The following is a 15626-nucleotide window of genomic DNA, read 5'->3' on the forward strand; positions in this document are numbered from 1 at the left end:
CTAAGCAGTAACGAAATTCAGATGACAAGTCGGAGGCAGGGAGAGCAGTGTGATGGATGGGCGTGCGACTGTTGTCGTTTTGTCTGCGAGCGAAACTAGCCCACCGGCCTCCCTCACCCTTCCCGTAAATCTGACCACTAACAGCAGTCATACTGATCCCTGGGGAACCCCTCCTGGATAACCCAAGAGGAGAATCTGTCTTCAAATCTAATCTTATTGGTTGCATACATATTTTTCTGCTGTCATCACAGGTGCAATCCTTATGTTTCTAGCTCCAACAGTGCAGTAATAGACAATCCACACAAATAATTAGTCCGGAATATACAGTACTATTCAAAGGTTCACACACCTACTCATTCAAGGGTTTTTCTTTGACTATTTTCTACATTGTAGAATAATAGTGAAGACATCAAAACTATGAAATAACACATATGGAATCAAAATCAAATCAAAATCAAATCAAATTTTATTTGTCACATACACATGGTTAGCAGATGTTAATGCGAGTGTAGCGAAATGCTTGTGCTTCTAGTTCCGACAATGCAGTGCATGTGGAAACAAACAAAAAAAAGGGTTAAACAAATCAAAATATATTTGAGATTCTTCAAAGTAGCCACCCTTTGCCTTGATGACAGCTTTGCACTCTTGGCATTCATCCAGCTTTATGAGGAATACTTTTCCAACAGTCTTGAAGTAGTTCCCACATATGCACTTGTTGGCTGTTTTTCCTTCACTCTGCGGTCCAACTCATCCCAAACCATCTCAATTGGGTTGAAGTTGGGTGATTGTGGAGGCCAGGTTATCTGATGCAGCACTGCATCACTCTCCTTCTTGATCAAATAGCCCTTTCACAATCTGGAGGTGTGTTGGGTCATTGTCCTCTTGAAAAACAAATGATAATGGGACTAAGCACAAACCAGATGAGATGGCGTATCGCTGTAGAATGCTGTGGTAGCCATGCCGGATAAGTGTGCCTTGAATTCTAAATAAATCACAGACAGTGTCACAAAGCACCCCCACACCATCACACCTCCTCCTACATGCTTCACGGTGGGAACCACACATGCGGAGATCGCCCGCTCACCTACTGAGTCTCACAGACTCGTCGGTTGGAACCAAAAATTTCAAATTTGGACTCATCAGACCAAAGGACAGATTTCCACCGGTCTAATGTCCATTGCTCAAAGGTGAGCATTGCTCATGTTTCTTGGCCCAAGCAAGTTTCTTCTTATTATTATTTCCCTTAGTAGTGGTTTCTTTGCAGCAATTCGACCATGAAGGCCTAATTCTCATCTGAACAGTTGATGGTGAGATGTGTCTGTTACTTGAACTCTGCAATGCTGCAATTTCTGAGGCTGGTAACTTGACTGAACTTATCCTCTGCAGCAGAGGTAACTGTGGGTCTTCCTTTCCTGTATGCTGTACCCATGTGTGTGTGTATATATATCTCCTCTGGCAGTTTACCGCTTACCTTTGTACCATTTCAGGTTATTACCTGGACTTGATCTGCTTCAATTTCAATAAAAACTGGAAAAATGGGGGTGTTCTAAAACGTTTGACTAGTAGTGTGTATGTATGCATACATACATAAACACTCACTGAACAAAAATAGAAACCTCAAGACCATGTTAATGACCATGTTAGTGCCTGAAGTGCCAACAAAAGGGAATGCATAATCTGAACAAACTGTACTACAGTCCTGACACATAATATTCAACTACACTTGTGAAGGGAAGCAATGTTTATTATGCATGCCACGGCCACTTGCTTAGTTGGAAATTATATTGCAAACACTTACTTGTCAACTAGAGTCCTGATGACAGCAAGTGTGTCCAGCACCAGCCCGTCCACATTTTGTTTCTTCCGGCGAGGTTCATGGGGTCCCCGTCCACGGCGCGGCGGTCTGACTGGGTCCCGGGGCCGACTGCTTCGTGCCTCCGGGTGATCAGCAGCGGTGTGATCAACTCGCCTGAGCTGCCCGCGAGTTGCCGATCCATCATCCACATCACTGTCTTCTCTACAAACACAGCTGTTTCCCATGGTTCTGGTTGTCCCGAGGCTTTTCCAAACCCGTAGTGAATGTTGCTGCTCCAAAGAGAGCAGTAGAACCTGTTCAAGGCTCCTGCTAGCACAGAATGCAATCCAAGAAGCTACTATCATATCATTTGGAGCACTCGTGGAGGCGTCTCATGACGATCCGGGTGGGGACGTCAATCATGGTGCTACTACTCTGCAGATGGATGGCAACTAGGAGGAGTGGCACAGATCAGCAGTGTTACAGTGAACAATAATCGTCATACAGGAAGGAAGTCCACGTGCACTTTCCAAACTCTGACCCGTGTAAAATAACATTGATGAAAATAATACATTTTCAAGATAAACCAAATGCACTGAGAAATTAAAATATGTAGCTAGCTAGTGTTGTTGATTAACATTACAGAATATACTAGTTAGCTAACATTATATCCGGCTATTTGGTACAGTTTAGTTGTTAGATTTCAGTCAAATTTACCTGGCTAGCTAACGTTAGTTAGATAAGCTTGTTATGACTAATTTATGCCAAGGCTAAATTGACTGGCTGTAACAACATCCATGTTGAAAATGATAATGCGAGTTAGCTAGTGCTAACGTTACACAAAATAATGGTAAATAGCTAAAACAACAGCCATGTTGAAACTGCTAATGCGAGTTAGTTGTCTGGTTAGCAGCTAACGTTTACGTTACACCAAAGATACTGGTATATAGCTAACCCTTTTGTATGTGGTGACCCCACTTGAAGCTATTTATTGTATATAATGAGAGACGTTTTATTGAACTGTAGCTAACTACAATTATTTTAACGTTACCAAATGAGTAAGCTAACCTGCTGACTGTTAGTCAGATAGCTAGCTAACTTAATAGCTAACATTAGCCATTTTTCACACCCCCATGTTACATGACAACATTAAATGTGGCTAAACTAGCTAATGTTTGCTCTCATGAGATGCTTGTTGGTTCTATATGGGCGTGAGCTAGCTACTTACCTTGCAAAATAGCTGGTAATGTCCTCTGATAGTTAACGAGTTACGACAATCATGAAGATGAATAGGCCCCTGAAAAGCTTTACGAGAAACGCTTTTACTTTAAACTAGCTGTCTACCCGTTAGCCAAGCTAGCTAGGTAGCTAACTAAACAAAAAGGGGAGCTTGCAAGCACAAACTAGTTAGTGTAACGTTAGATGGTTAACAATCCCATTTAATCTGCTCTTTATTGATTCAATCGGGTATAACGCCCTCAAACCCATTTATTTAATTTTGTGTACGGCTGTACTGATAACTAACTAGCCTAGTTCCGTAGCGTCAGCTACCCCCCCACCCCCCCACGATCAGCTGTCTTCAAATGTAATGGGTGGTGCTGATGTCAATGCCAATGGAAGTTCTCAACATTCAACACGACATCCAGCATTCTTCTACAACCAGTAAATGATGGTCTTATAATTTAGAATGTGTAATATGTATGTGTTTTACAGGTAGCCTAAATGAAAATAAAGTATGTGCGTGCATTCAATCACAGCCTTCAGTTGTTTTATCAGCATACCGGTAGTTATTTTACTCTGAAAATGTATACTGCAGTTAAAATAATGGTTCGTTGGAGTTACACTATTTTGGACACTATATAAGTATGTATTATCATAGATTGCTACAATTATTCAGCCCATCGAAGATCGGATTAAACTATCGCCCTTGGTCCTTCACAAACTATAGTATGCGCGGAGCATATTTACTGTGACACGACGAGGCTCCGTGGATTAGGTAAAAATAACATAGCCAGCTAGCTATGTTGTTGTTTTTGTACCAACTGTTACGTAAAAAAGAAATGACACAATGTAATATCATTGGTTAAGTTGAACTATTTAAATCATTTTCGATTCGGTTTTGTTTGGACATGATCGAAGCGGTATTGCTCGATTTATCACCGTGTTTCGTGCTGGCTAGTTTAGCTAATGGTGTTGGTACAGCGTTTTAAAATGTAGCTAGTATGTTTGGTGTTGGCTACTAGAAAGCTCTCTGTAGCTACACAATGTTTTTTTCTCGATGTTTTTTTGTTATCAGTGTCTGTCAATGTGTCCCATATGTTAGCTAACATTAACGTGTAATGTCTTCGTGTTTCGTTTCTAATTGGTTAGCTAATCCATTATCTTGATTTGAGCCAGTAATAATTATTGAGTGACCAGTTAGGATATAGAAAACCTAGCCATTAGGTATCAATTTAAGCCTAACGGTTACTCTACCACCCACAGAATTTTGATCTGCCCGAAGTACCCCTCCCCCCGTGTATTTTACCAGTAAACCTATGGTCTCATGACATAAGTATTCTCCAGTACCACCGCTATGGATAGGCCAAGTAACCGAGGGAACGACTTGTTTAGTAGGTAATGTTATACCGAGATACTTATTTGGAAACGCAAGTTACAAAAATAGAATGAGTATCAACCATAATAAAAAAACAACCCATACTTCAGTAATTTGTTTGATGTATGATTGGTAGAAGCTAGCTAAAATATAATTTGATAGTAGACCGCTATTTAACTACACTTGCTACAAACACATTTACTGAATCGACCACTAGAGGGAGGCATAGCCTTATCCATTGTCAACAGGCTGTAATGTTTTTACTTAATTTTTTACAAGGTTTATACTCTAACCAACCATGTAGAGTGTTGTGTGTAGCATTTTTTTAGACTCTTATACTCTAATTATACTCTTAACTGACTTCCTACATGTCACCCTTTTCCTTTGCATTCATATGCTTTACATTTTACTCTTAGTTATTTCTATTCAACAGATGATTTCTTGACTTGGTGTCTTGTCTACTTGGTTGAGTTGAGACAAATAAAGTAAGTTCTCAATCTCCACTGTATACCTCTATTTTGATGGATAAAAAACCCCACTTTGTTCAATGATAACTCTTTCTTAGTATAGATTCGTAACATTTTTTTCAGTTAGTCTATTGTGGATGCTACTTGCTGCTGTTAAAGCTCAGATTTGTGCATGCACCTTTACTTTTCAAGGAGGGAGATGGCAGTGCCAGCGGCCGGGGGCGTAGACCTCAGTCGGAAATTTGTGTCAGAGACTGTGATCGAGGAGAAGAGGAAGCAAAGACAGGAGGAATGGGAAAAAGTTAGGCAGCCAGAGGACCCAGAGGGTAAGCAATCTGCCATTAACTCCTCTCTTCTGCAAAAAATGTACACAGACACTAGCAATATCTTACATGATGCCTGTGCACTTGTCTCTTCTAAACATCTGCATGCCTCTTGTTTCTGTGTGTTTGTGATGTCTCCCTGATACAGAGGCTCCTGAGGAAGAGTATGATGGGCGTTCACTCTTTGAGCGGCTACAGGAGCAGAAGGACAAGAAGCAGGAGGAGTATGATGAGCAGTTTAAATTCAGTAAGGGTTCCTCTCTCGTTTCTTTGTCCTTCTCCACTTTTGTCCCTATCACATTCTGGGATGTCACATTGGCTTTCTCAAATTAAACTTGCATCTAGGGAATGGGGGGATTGAGTGAATGCCAAGAGTGTGCACAGCTGTCGTAAGGGCAAGGGTGGCTACTTTGAAGAATCTCAAATATAAACTATATTTGATTTGTTTAACACTTTTTTTGGTTACTACATGATACTACGTGTTATTTCATAGTTTTGATGTCTTAATGGCGCCGGAGGAGATGGCTGCCATTTTTACAATCCCCTAGCCAATTGTGCTATTGTGTGTTTTTTCGCATTTATTTGTAACTTATTTTGTACATAATGTTTCTGCCACCGTGTCTTATGACTGAAAAGAGCTTCTAGATATCAGGACAGCGTTTACTCACCCCGTACTGGAGGAATACTTTTTTTTTTACGAGTCGAACGGGAAGGATTTACTTCAGTCGCCCAATAATGCCCATCATTCACAGAAGAAAGAGATGGCGATATCGGGGACGAAGGTCTGGGTGCCTTGTAAGGATCCGATGTTGAGAGTGTAATCTGCCTCTACCATCGGTCCTATTAGCCAACGTACAATCAATGGAAATAAAATAGACAAACTACGATCAAGTATATCCTACCAATGGGACACTACAAACTGTAATATCTCAGTGGCTGAACGACGACATGAATAACATGCAGCTGGCGGGTTTTATGCTTTTTCGACAAGATAGAACAGCGGCCTCTGATAAGACAAGGGGTGAAGATCTATGTATATTTGTAAACAACAGCTGGTTTACGAAATCTAAGGAATTCTCAAAGTTTTGCTCACCTGAGGTAGAGTATCTCATGATAAGCTGTAGACCACACTATTTACCAAGAGAGTTTATATGCTGGCACTAAGACCGCAATCAATGAGCTGTATCTGGCCATAAAAAAACAGGAAAACGCTCATCCAGAGGTGGCACTCCTAGTGGCCGGGGACTTTAATGGAGGGAAACTTAATTCAGTTTTAGCTCATTTCTACCAGCATGTTAATGCAAATCTTACCATAATTCTATCCTCCTGATTTCTGCTTACAAGCAAAAATTAAAGCAGTGACTCGGTCAATAAGAAAGTGGTCAGATGAAGCAGATGCTAAGCTACAGGACTGTTTTTCTAGCACAGATTGGAATATGTTCCGGGATTCTTCCGATGGCATTGAGGAGTACACCACATCAGTCACTGGCTTCCTCAATAAGTGCCTCAATGACGTTGTCCTCACAGTGACTGTACGTACTGTTAGGTTCTAATTTTCAGAGTAAATAACTCACGGACACTAGAGAAGCTTAACCAAGTTTAATTCTTCCCAAAGGGTCGATACAGCTGTAATTCAGACACAGACATGGCTTCCACCGTGGTAGTATTCATACCCCACTTTGGGTGGAGTCTCCTCCTTATCGGTAAACATTGCATCATTATTGCTAGGCAGGGAGCTAAGTGATATGTGCCTTAAACGGTTTCTCCCCTTACCAGTACTGCCACATGCGATCGTGTTCCCTGCACTCAGCCCCTCCCAAGCTTCATTATGGCACCCCTCATGTCTCTTTTGTAAGGAATGTTCCTATACTTCTGAGTATAACAATGTTCCAAGTTTAATCCAGAATCCAACAGTACATACCCCAACCAGAAGCCATGGATTACAGGCAACTTCCGCACAGAGCTAAAGGGTAGAGCTGCCGCTTTCAAGGAGCAGGACTCGGAAGCTTATAAGAAATCCCGCTATGCCTTCCAACAAACCATCAAACATGACTAAGATTGAATCGTAACGCACCAGCTCCGACGCTCGTCGGATATGGCAGGGCTTGCAAACTATTAGACTACAAAGGGAAGCACAGCCACGAGCTGCCCATTGACACAAGCCTACCAGACGAGTTAAATTACTTCCATGCTCGCTTCGAGGCAAGTAACACTGAAACATGCATGAGAGCATCAGCTGTTCCGAATGACTGTGTGATCACGCTCTCCGTAGCCGATGTGAGTAAGACCCTTAAACAGATCAACATTCAGAAGGCCGCAGGGCCAGACGGATTACCAGGACGTATACTCCGAGCATGCGCTGCAGTGGAGCAGGTTGAGAGCTTCAAGTTCCTTGGTGTCCACATCACCAACAAACTAACATGGTCCAAGCACACTGAGACAGTCGTGAAGAGAGCACGACAAAACCTATTCCCCCTCAGGAGACTGAAAATATTTGGCATGGGTCCTCAGATCCTTAAAACGTTCTACAGCTGCACCATCGAGAGCATCGCTGCCTGGTATGGCAACTGCTCGGCCTCTGACCGCAAGGCACTACAGAGGGTAGAGCGAATGGCCCAGTACATCACTGGGGCCAAGAATCCTGCCATCCAGGACCTCTGTACCATTCAGTGTCAGAGGAAAGCCCATACATTGTCAAAGACTCCAGACACCCCAGTCTGCTGCTAAAGAAAAACAATTGAATGAGTAGGTGTGTCAACTTTTGACTGGTACTCTATGTATAATAAACATTTATTGGAGTGGTGGAAACTGTTTAATTAATTAAATTCATATTTGAGGAATTTTGAACACGGGTCAGAGTCTGGACCCGTTGAGGACAAAGTATTTCATGTTCTGGTTGTGTGTATATGTGCACATGTTTATATTATGAACCTGTTTATGTGAACAGATGGAACTATGTAATACATCAGAAGAGGAAAATATGATCTAGTCTTGGAAATGACTCAAACCTGCTTCCTGGCATAGCAGCTTCCCTGCTTTTCAGTTTCCCTGGTGACCAGCCTACTATTAGTAGTTACCCCTGTGGCCGAATGTGTCTTGTAAAGTTGTATGCTCTTTAAGTAAGGCCATTTCAGGAAACTAGAAAGAGCTTTGTTTTGTATTTTCATATGGCATAACCCTTCCCCAACTCCGCTTGACTTAAGTTGAAATGATCAGAGAGTATTGTTGTATTGGTACTATAGTGCTTAGATATTTTTTCCATAGAAATGTCTTTTCACCACAGAGAACATGGTCAAAGGCCTGGATGAGGATGAGTCTCACTTCTTGGATGAGGTCTCCAGGCAACAGAGCCTGGTGGAGAAACAACGCAGAGATGAGGAGCAGCATGAGCTAAAAGAGTACAGAATATCCTTTCAGTTTCAGCTGTATACTCATTCCATCACTAATTCTTTATCACACACACAGAGCAAAAACAGAGTATCCATTTTCATGTCATTTATTGGAAGAACATTTCTGTAAATATGGCAACATTACAAGCCAATTCATGCTTGATCCGAAAATGTAGTCGGAGGCTTCGTATGGAAGCCAAACCCACTGGTTCCAGGTCATCTACAAGTCTCTGATAGGTAAAAGCCCCGCCTTATCTCAGCTCATTGGTCACCATAGCAGCACCCACCTGTAGCACGAGCTCCAGCAGGTATATCTCACTGGTCACCCCCAAAGCCAATTCCTCATTTTGGCCACCTCTCCTTCCAGTTCTCTGCTGCCAATGATTGTAACGAACTGCAAATATCTCTGAAGCTGGAGACTCTTACCCCCCTCACTAGCTTTAATTAAGCACCAGCTGTCAGAGCAGCTCAAAGATCACTGCACCTGTACATAGCTCATCTGTAATTAGCCCATCCAATCTACCTCATCCCCATACTGTATTTATTTATTTATCTTGCTCCTTTGCACCCCAATATCTCTACTTGCACATTCATCTTCTGTACATCCTACCATTCCAGTGTTTAATTGCTATATTGTAATTACTTCGCCACCATGGCCTATTTATTGCCTTACCTCTCTTATCCTACCTCATTTGCACATGCTGTATATAGATTTTTCTACTGTATTTTTGATTGTATGTTTGTTTATTCCATGTGTAACTCTGTGTTGTTGTATGTGTCGAACTGCTTTGCTTTATCTTGGCCAGGTCGCAGTTGCAAATGAGAACTTGTTCTCAACTAGCCTACCTGGTTAAATAAAAATGAAATAAAAAAGAATAATGGAGGCCACCGTGTTCTTGGGGACCTTCAATGCTGCAGACATTTTTTTTTTTTGTACCCTTCCCCAGAACTGTGCCTCGACACAATCCTGTCCCGGAGCTCTACAGACAATTCCTTCGACCTCACGGCTTGATTTTTGCTCTGACATGCACTGTCAACTGTGGGACCTTATATAGAGAGGTGTGGGCCTTTCCAAAAGATGTCCAATCAGTTGAATTTACCACCGGTGGTTATAGGAACATCTCAAGGATGATCAATGGAAACAGGATGCACTTGAGCTCAATTTTGAGTCTCATAGCAAAGGGTCTGAATACTTATGTCAAGGTGTTTGTTTTTTAAAGTTTTTTTTACTCAATTTGAGAACTTGTATTGGCTTTGTAATTATGGGGTTTTGTGTGTAGATTGATGTGCAACATTTTGTATTTAATCAATTTTAGAATAAGGCTGTAACTTAACAAAATGTGGAAAAAGTCAAGGGGGTCTGAATACTGTCCAAATGCACTGTATGTGTGATCCAGCTACTCTCATACTCTCCATGTGTTTCTTTCTCTGTCACAGTTTTTTGGTGTTGAGCTTTTTGCTCTCTAGCAGTAGATGTAGGCTTGTCCTACTCCTCTACTCCCACTTTCACCTTAGTTAAGTTGATAGCCAGGAGTTGTGTCAGTCTGCAGACTTCAGGTCAGAATGGGTTAGTGCTCATGTTCTCAAACATGACTTACAGCACACCTCAAACACTGAAACACAGAGAACCACATTCTACATGATGAGAAACCATTAGATCAAACAATATACAGTATGGGTAAGATTATAGTTCAAAGATGCCTGCATAGACAGTGGCAGACAGGTAGTGACTAGTGAGAACTTGATTTGGCATATGATCATGATCTCCTCACAGCGAGGAGATGATTAGTCACTAAGTTTACACTGTTTCTTGTTGAAGTAGCTTTGCAACTTGATTTTTGTTGGTTTGTTCTTCAGGAAGGACACTGGTAGCATGTCATTTTGTTAAGCAAAGTATGGTCTTTTCTCTAGACCTGTAGTGATTTTAATGCATCTATTCTAAAGTGTGCTGTATGCTTTGCGTGTCCACTTAACTGATATGAATGTATGTTAATGTATGCAAAGCCACTCTCATGTCAGATATCTCAGCACTGCTCTGAGCTGTGGTCCTGTGTTGATTCATTCTAAATTCAGCCATAGCTAATAACGTCAATGACTTGATAGCCTTCCTTTGTCTCGGTTAGGCTGCCATGTAACATGATGCAGGGGGCATGTTCAGAACATGATGCTATCATGTAAGCAAGAAGATACATGTTGCCTCTCTCTTTCCACTGACAATCAGGTTTGTCTGCAGATGGAGGAGGATGTGTTGTCGTGGCAACCAAATCCTACAGAGGGCTGGCTTGTACGCTGATGGGAGACAGTTGAAGCGCCTACCGCTGAGAACCTCCATCAAGCCCTCTTTCGTAATATAGTCATTTGTCCTAAGATAGTTTTCCCACCAGTGTCACAGGTTTTTCTTAGCTCCAAAGTGTGTCACTTTTCTAGGGCAGTGATTGAGGCCCATAGACTAGTAAGTGGAAGGAACAGGCTGGGTTTATGAGGACACACCTGGACTGTGGCTAGAGCTCTGTGTACCATTTTGTTTTCCTGTACTCACTCACCCAAACCTATTGGAAATTCCATTCTGACAGTCAGTGCCAGCCCAGTGGGCAGTATCCTGCTTGAGTCAAGTGAGATGTGAATTAATTGTGAGTCAGCTGGTGTCCCCATCACTCCTATCAGCAGTTTGTCACATCTAGGATCTGCATGTCTGTGTGTTCTCTATTTCCTCCTTAACTCCAGGATCTCACAGTGCTCTGAAAAAGCTGGCATCCAGTGAGAGTCGGAAGGAGCCAGAGAGGAGAGTGGGACCTAGACCAGCTGAGGTCAAGACCAGTCACCTGTCCCAGGCCCATCTGTTGGCCGGGGCAGTCAAGCGACGCAGGTGAGGCCAGGGGCCACAATACCTTTTAGACCTAGGTCACAGTTTTTACTGCATCTGAATATACTATTAGAGCAGTGGTTCCCAAACTTTTTATAGTCCCATAGCAGTTCAAACATTAAACCTCCAGCTGTGTACCCCCTCTAGCACCAGGGTCAGCACACTCTCAAATGTTGTTTTTTGCCATCATTATAAGCCTGCCACACACACACACACACACACTATACGGTACATTTATTAAACATAAGAATGAGTGTGAGTTTTTGTCACAACCTGTCTTGCAGGAAGTGACAAAGAGCTCTTATAGGACCAGGGCACAAATAATAATCAATAATTTTGCTCTTTATTTATCCATCTTGCATATAAAACTTTTTGTTCATCGAAAATTGTGAATAACTCACCACAGGTTAATGAGAAGGGTGTGCTTGAAAGGATGCACATAACTCTGCAGTATTGGGTTGTATTGGAGTCTGTCTTCAATCATTTTCCACACACAGCCTGTATTTAGTTTTCATGCTAGTGAGGGCCGAGAATCCACTCTTAAGTAGGTACATGGTTGCAAACGGTATTAGTGTCTTAACAGCACGATTTGCCAAGGCAGGATACCCTGAGAGCAGCCCTATCCAGAAATCTGGCAGTGGCATCTGATTTAAATAAAATTTTCACAGAACCGCTTGTTGCAATTTCGATGAGGCTCTCTTGTTCAGATATCGGTAAGTGGACTGGAGACAGGGCATGAAAGGGATAATGAATCCAGTTGTTTGTGCCATCTGTTTTGGGAAAGTAATTGTGCACCCAGCTCACTCTGTGCTTTGCTATATCACATTTGACATTGTCCGTAAGCTTGAGTTCATTTGCACACAAAAAAATCATACAATGATGGAAAGACCTGTGTGTTTTCCTTGTTAATGCAGACAGAGAAGAGCTCCAACTTCTTAATCATAGCCTCAATTTTGTACCTAACACTGACTATAGTTGCGGAGAGTCCCTGTAATTCTAGATTCAGATCATTCAGGTGAGAAAAAACATCACCCAGATAGGCCAGTCAGGTGAAAAACTCATCATCATGGTCAGAAAATAATGGTCAGTAAAGAACTTTTAAGCTCGTCTCTCAATTTAAAAAAAAAAAATGTCAATACTTTACCCTTTGATAACCATCGCACTTCTGTATGTTGTAAAAGTGTTACATGGTCGCTGCCCATATTATTGCATAGTGCAGAAAATACAAGAGAGTTCAGTGGCCTCGCTTTAACAGTTAACCATTTTCACTGTAGTGTCCAAAACATCTTTCAAGCTGTCAGGCATTCCTTTGGCAGCAAGAGCCTCATGGTGGATGCTGCAGTGTACCCAAGTGGCATCGGGAGCAACTGCTTGCACGCGCATTACCACTCCACTATGTCTCCCTGTCATGGCTTTTGCGCCATCGGTACAGATACCAACACATCTTGACCACCAAAGTCCATTTGATGTCACAAAGCTGTCCAGTACTTAAAAAATATCCTCTCCTGTTGTCCAGGTTTCCAGTGGTTTGCAGAAGAGGATGTTTTACTTAATATACCCCCCATAAATGTAAAGGACATATACCAGGAGCTATGCCAGGCCCGTTACGTTTGTTGACTCATCCAGCTGTAATGAATAGAATTCACTGGCTTGTATGCAAAACAGTAATTGTTTCAAAACATCTCCTGCCATGTCACTGATGCATCGTGAAACGTTTTTTTTCGGTGGAGCAATTGTCTGTATAGTTTTTTTTGGCCTTTTCCCCCAACATTGTCCCAGCCATATCTGCGACAGCAGGAAGAATTAAGTCCTCCACAATAGTATGGGGCTTGCCTGTCCTAGCCACTCGGTAGCTCACCATACAAGACGCTTCTAGCCCCTTCTTATTAATGGTATCTGTTGCTTTTATTCATGTCTTACTACTCAAAAACGTCTTATTTTTAAAATTGGCAAGAGTGAAGGTTTCATTGAGTTGTGAGATAGTACTTTTGCACATATAACACACCGTGGCTGAGGAAAGGCACTACTCCCAATATAATTGAACCCCATATCAATGTATTTCTCCTCTTCGATGGTTCAACGTCCCTGTCTTTTGTTCGGTGCTTTCCTGGGTACGGAGGCAGTAGCTCTTCGGCTGCATCAGATTCATATCTGTCAGTGTCCATGCTAGCTGGGCTAACAACAAATGTAGAATTCCTGATGCTAACATTGGATGTGTTCGTGGAAGCAGAACAACTTGTGTCGTCGACAGGTGCAGGTGTAGTACTGCTGGTAGTGAAAGGACTACCAGTATTTAATTTTTAAATATTTCTTTAACCTTTATTTAACTAGGCAAGTCCAGTTAAGAACGCATTCTTATTTTCAATGACGACCTAGGAACAGTGGGTTAACTGCCTTGTTCAGGGGCAGAATGACAGATTTTTACCTTGTCAGCTCGGGGATTTGATCGTGCAACCTTTCAGTTACAAGTCCAACGCTGTAACCACTAGGCTACCTGCCGCCCCAGTAGAGTTGCTATGTGTCTCTATGGACGCGGGCCTTACTTTTTTTAACCATTTATACATTTTTTGAGCAAACGGAATGAACAGCAGCTACGTTTGGCTACACACGGGCCGGTCGTGGAATTCCCACGAGAGTAACGGTTAATTATTTGACTAGGCCACCTGTAATTGACATTGATATTTCGCTGAACACTGGATGGTTTAATTTTTATTTTTGGCAGAGAAATGAGGCGAGGGGGAAGGGGGGAAAAAACTCACCCAAATGTGTAGCCCCGTTAGAAAATATAAATAGATTTTCTTTTTACATTTTTGTGTACCCCAGACAGAATTGCGTGTACCCCAGGTTGGGAATACCTGTGTTAGAGGAGGTCACAATTGTGGGGGAGTGGTGGAGTTTCATGATGACTTTCATTATGGAAAACAGTGAATTGATCAGTAGGTTTCTGTGCCTTGTCTTACCTTTCTCTCTCCTGCAGCTCCTCACAGTCCTCAGACAATAGCAAGAAACAGAAGGTTGAGGAGTCTGCAGCATGGAATGGGGGCCAGACAGGTGGGCTGGAAGCATCTCGTATCACGGCTACTCATAATGTCACAACTTAATGCAGTAATAACACAAAGTCCTATGCCTCACACATTATGTGTTCACTGGTGTCAGTAAGTGTGACTGACAGTGTGTTGTGCTCTCAGAGCAGGAGGCGGGCGGAGATGCGGGTAAGCAGACCTCCACAGTAAAGACGACAGGCATCCTCCACCTGCCATCGGCCGCCGTGTGTGTGGGCATCCTGCCGGGCCTGGGAGCCTACTCCGGCAGCAGTGACTCTGAGTCCAGTAGCGACAGCGAAGGTAGCGTGGACAGGAGCATCTGACCTATAAAGAGAGAGTCTGCAGATAGACACACACATTCACACAGTCTGCCAACACTTCTACTCCCATTGCTTTCACAGCTGTATGAGTTACTGTTGCTCTGTCATTTTGCAGCGTTTCTATCAAGTGTTTTCCAGCCCAAAGTTGCATAGTTAGTTGTGATTTACTTTCTTCATAATCACTAAATAATTAAAACCCCTTAAATTAACTTCAATGTCATTGTGGTTTTGATGTTGTGCATCCAAATATGACCCCCTCCCTTCCTCCCAATATGACATCTCACACAGTTTAAATCCCTGGCAGCCTAACCTGACGACATCCCCCTGCGGCTGCAAGCTGTGCTATTGGCCAAGGGAACAGTGACTGACAGCTTGGGATCAAGGACAGGACTGCCACATCACATTCATACCAAACCTTAGAAAACATCAAGAAAGCAAGCCTGAGCTTTGTGGGCAGTCTCAGATGCAATGTATGTGGAAATATTTTTCCTTTTATTTTTGTTTATTTTTGATGCGTCAGTGCAAATAATTCTGGATTTGAATGGACTTCTCTCCATTGAAATGTGTGTTTGATCATTGGAAGGTCGAGGCTTGGGGAGAAGAAAGTAAAGCGTTTTCTTTGTGTATTTGGTGTGACGAGTTGAATAATGAATGAATGATAAATGGAATGAAATACAGTTTGAATAAAATGGAAGTGATTTCTGTTTCTACTCATTCACGTGCAGTCCTTAACCAATAAGAATAGAATGTAGGAATACGTTTCTACTCATTCACGTGCAGTCCTTAACCAATAAGAATAGAATGTAGGAATACGTTTCTCAGGGTGCTC

General features: G+C 42.3%; 2 protein-coding genes across 12 annotated transcripts in view; one reads left to right on the plus strand and one right to left on the minus strand.

Moving 5' to 3' along the window:
• Positions 1-3349, minus strand: part of LOC110520144 (RING finger and SPRY domain-containing protein 1) — a 16742-nt gene extending 13393 nt beyond the window's left edge. For both annotated transcript variants that reach the window (XM_036974750.1, XM_021597248.2), the window contains exons 1-2: positions 3024-3349; positions 1799-2247 (exon numbers count right to left, since the gene is read on the minus strand). In XM_036974750.1, coding sequence (XP_036830645.1) covers positions 1799-2160 — 362 coding nt within the window. In that variant the 5' untranslated portion in view covers positions 2161-2247; positions 3024-3349. The remainder of the gene's footprint in view (positions 1-1798; positions 2248-3023) is intronic.
• Positions 3292-15513, plus strand: LOC110520156 (PSME3-interacting protein). Of its 10 annotated transcripts, none has more exons than XM_021597296.2 (9): positions 3292-3457; positions 4825-4876; positions 5051-5184; positions 5330-5428; positions 8465-8586; positions 11303-11436; positions 14411-14484; positions 14622-14777; positions 15086-15512. In XM_021597296.2, the coding sequence occupies exons 1-9, from the start codon at positions 3397-3399 to the stop codon at positions 15088-15090; spliced, it is 837 nt and encodes a 278-aa protein (XP_021452971.2). In that variant the 5' UTR covers positions 3292-3396; the 3' UTR covers positions 15091-15512. The 10 variants fall into 10 exon arrangements, 8 of the variants coding, with proteins under 8 accessions (XP_021452971.2, XP_021452992.1, XP_036830706.1 ...); XM_021597317.2 differs by lacking the exon at positions 3292-3457 and adding an exon at positions 3682-3791 and having other exon boundaries at positions 15086-15513; XM_036974793.1 differs by lacking the exon at positions 3292-3457 and adding an exon at positions 3976-4407 and having other exon boundaries at positions 15086-15513.
• The last annotated feature ends 113 nt before the right edge of the window (positions 15514-15626 follow it).

This window comes from Oncorhynchus mykiss, chromosome 1 (genome assembly GCF_013265735.2).
Source record: "Oncorhynchus mykiss isolate Arlee chromosome 1, USDA_OmykA_1.1, whole genome shotgun sequence".
Classification (NCBI taxonomy): domain Eukaryota; kingdom Metazoa; phylum Chordata; class Actinopteri; order Salmoniformes; family Salmonidae; genus Oncorhynchus; species Oncorhynchus mykiss.

Excerpts from the sequence above, each read along its gene's own strand:
- LOC110520156 (XM_021597296.2), top strand. The coding sequence starts at position 3,397 with ATGTCAATGCCAATGGAAGTTCTCAACATTCAACACGACATCCAGCAT. Across the intron at positions 5,429-8,464 it reads TGATGAGCAGTTTAAATTCA|AGAACATGGTCAAAGGCCTG; the intron begins GTAAGGGTTCCT and ends TTTTCACCACAG. Across the intron at positions 11,437-14,410 it reads GGGGCAGTCAAGCGACGCAG|CTCCTCACAGTCCTCAGACA; the intron begins GTGAGGCCAGGG and ends TCTCTCCTGCAG.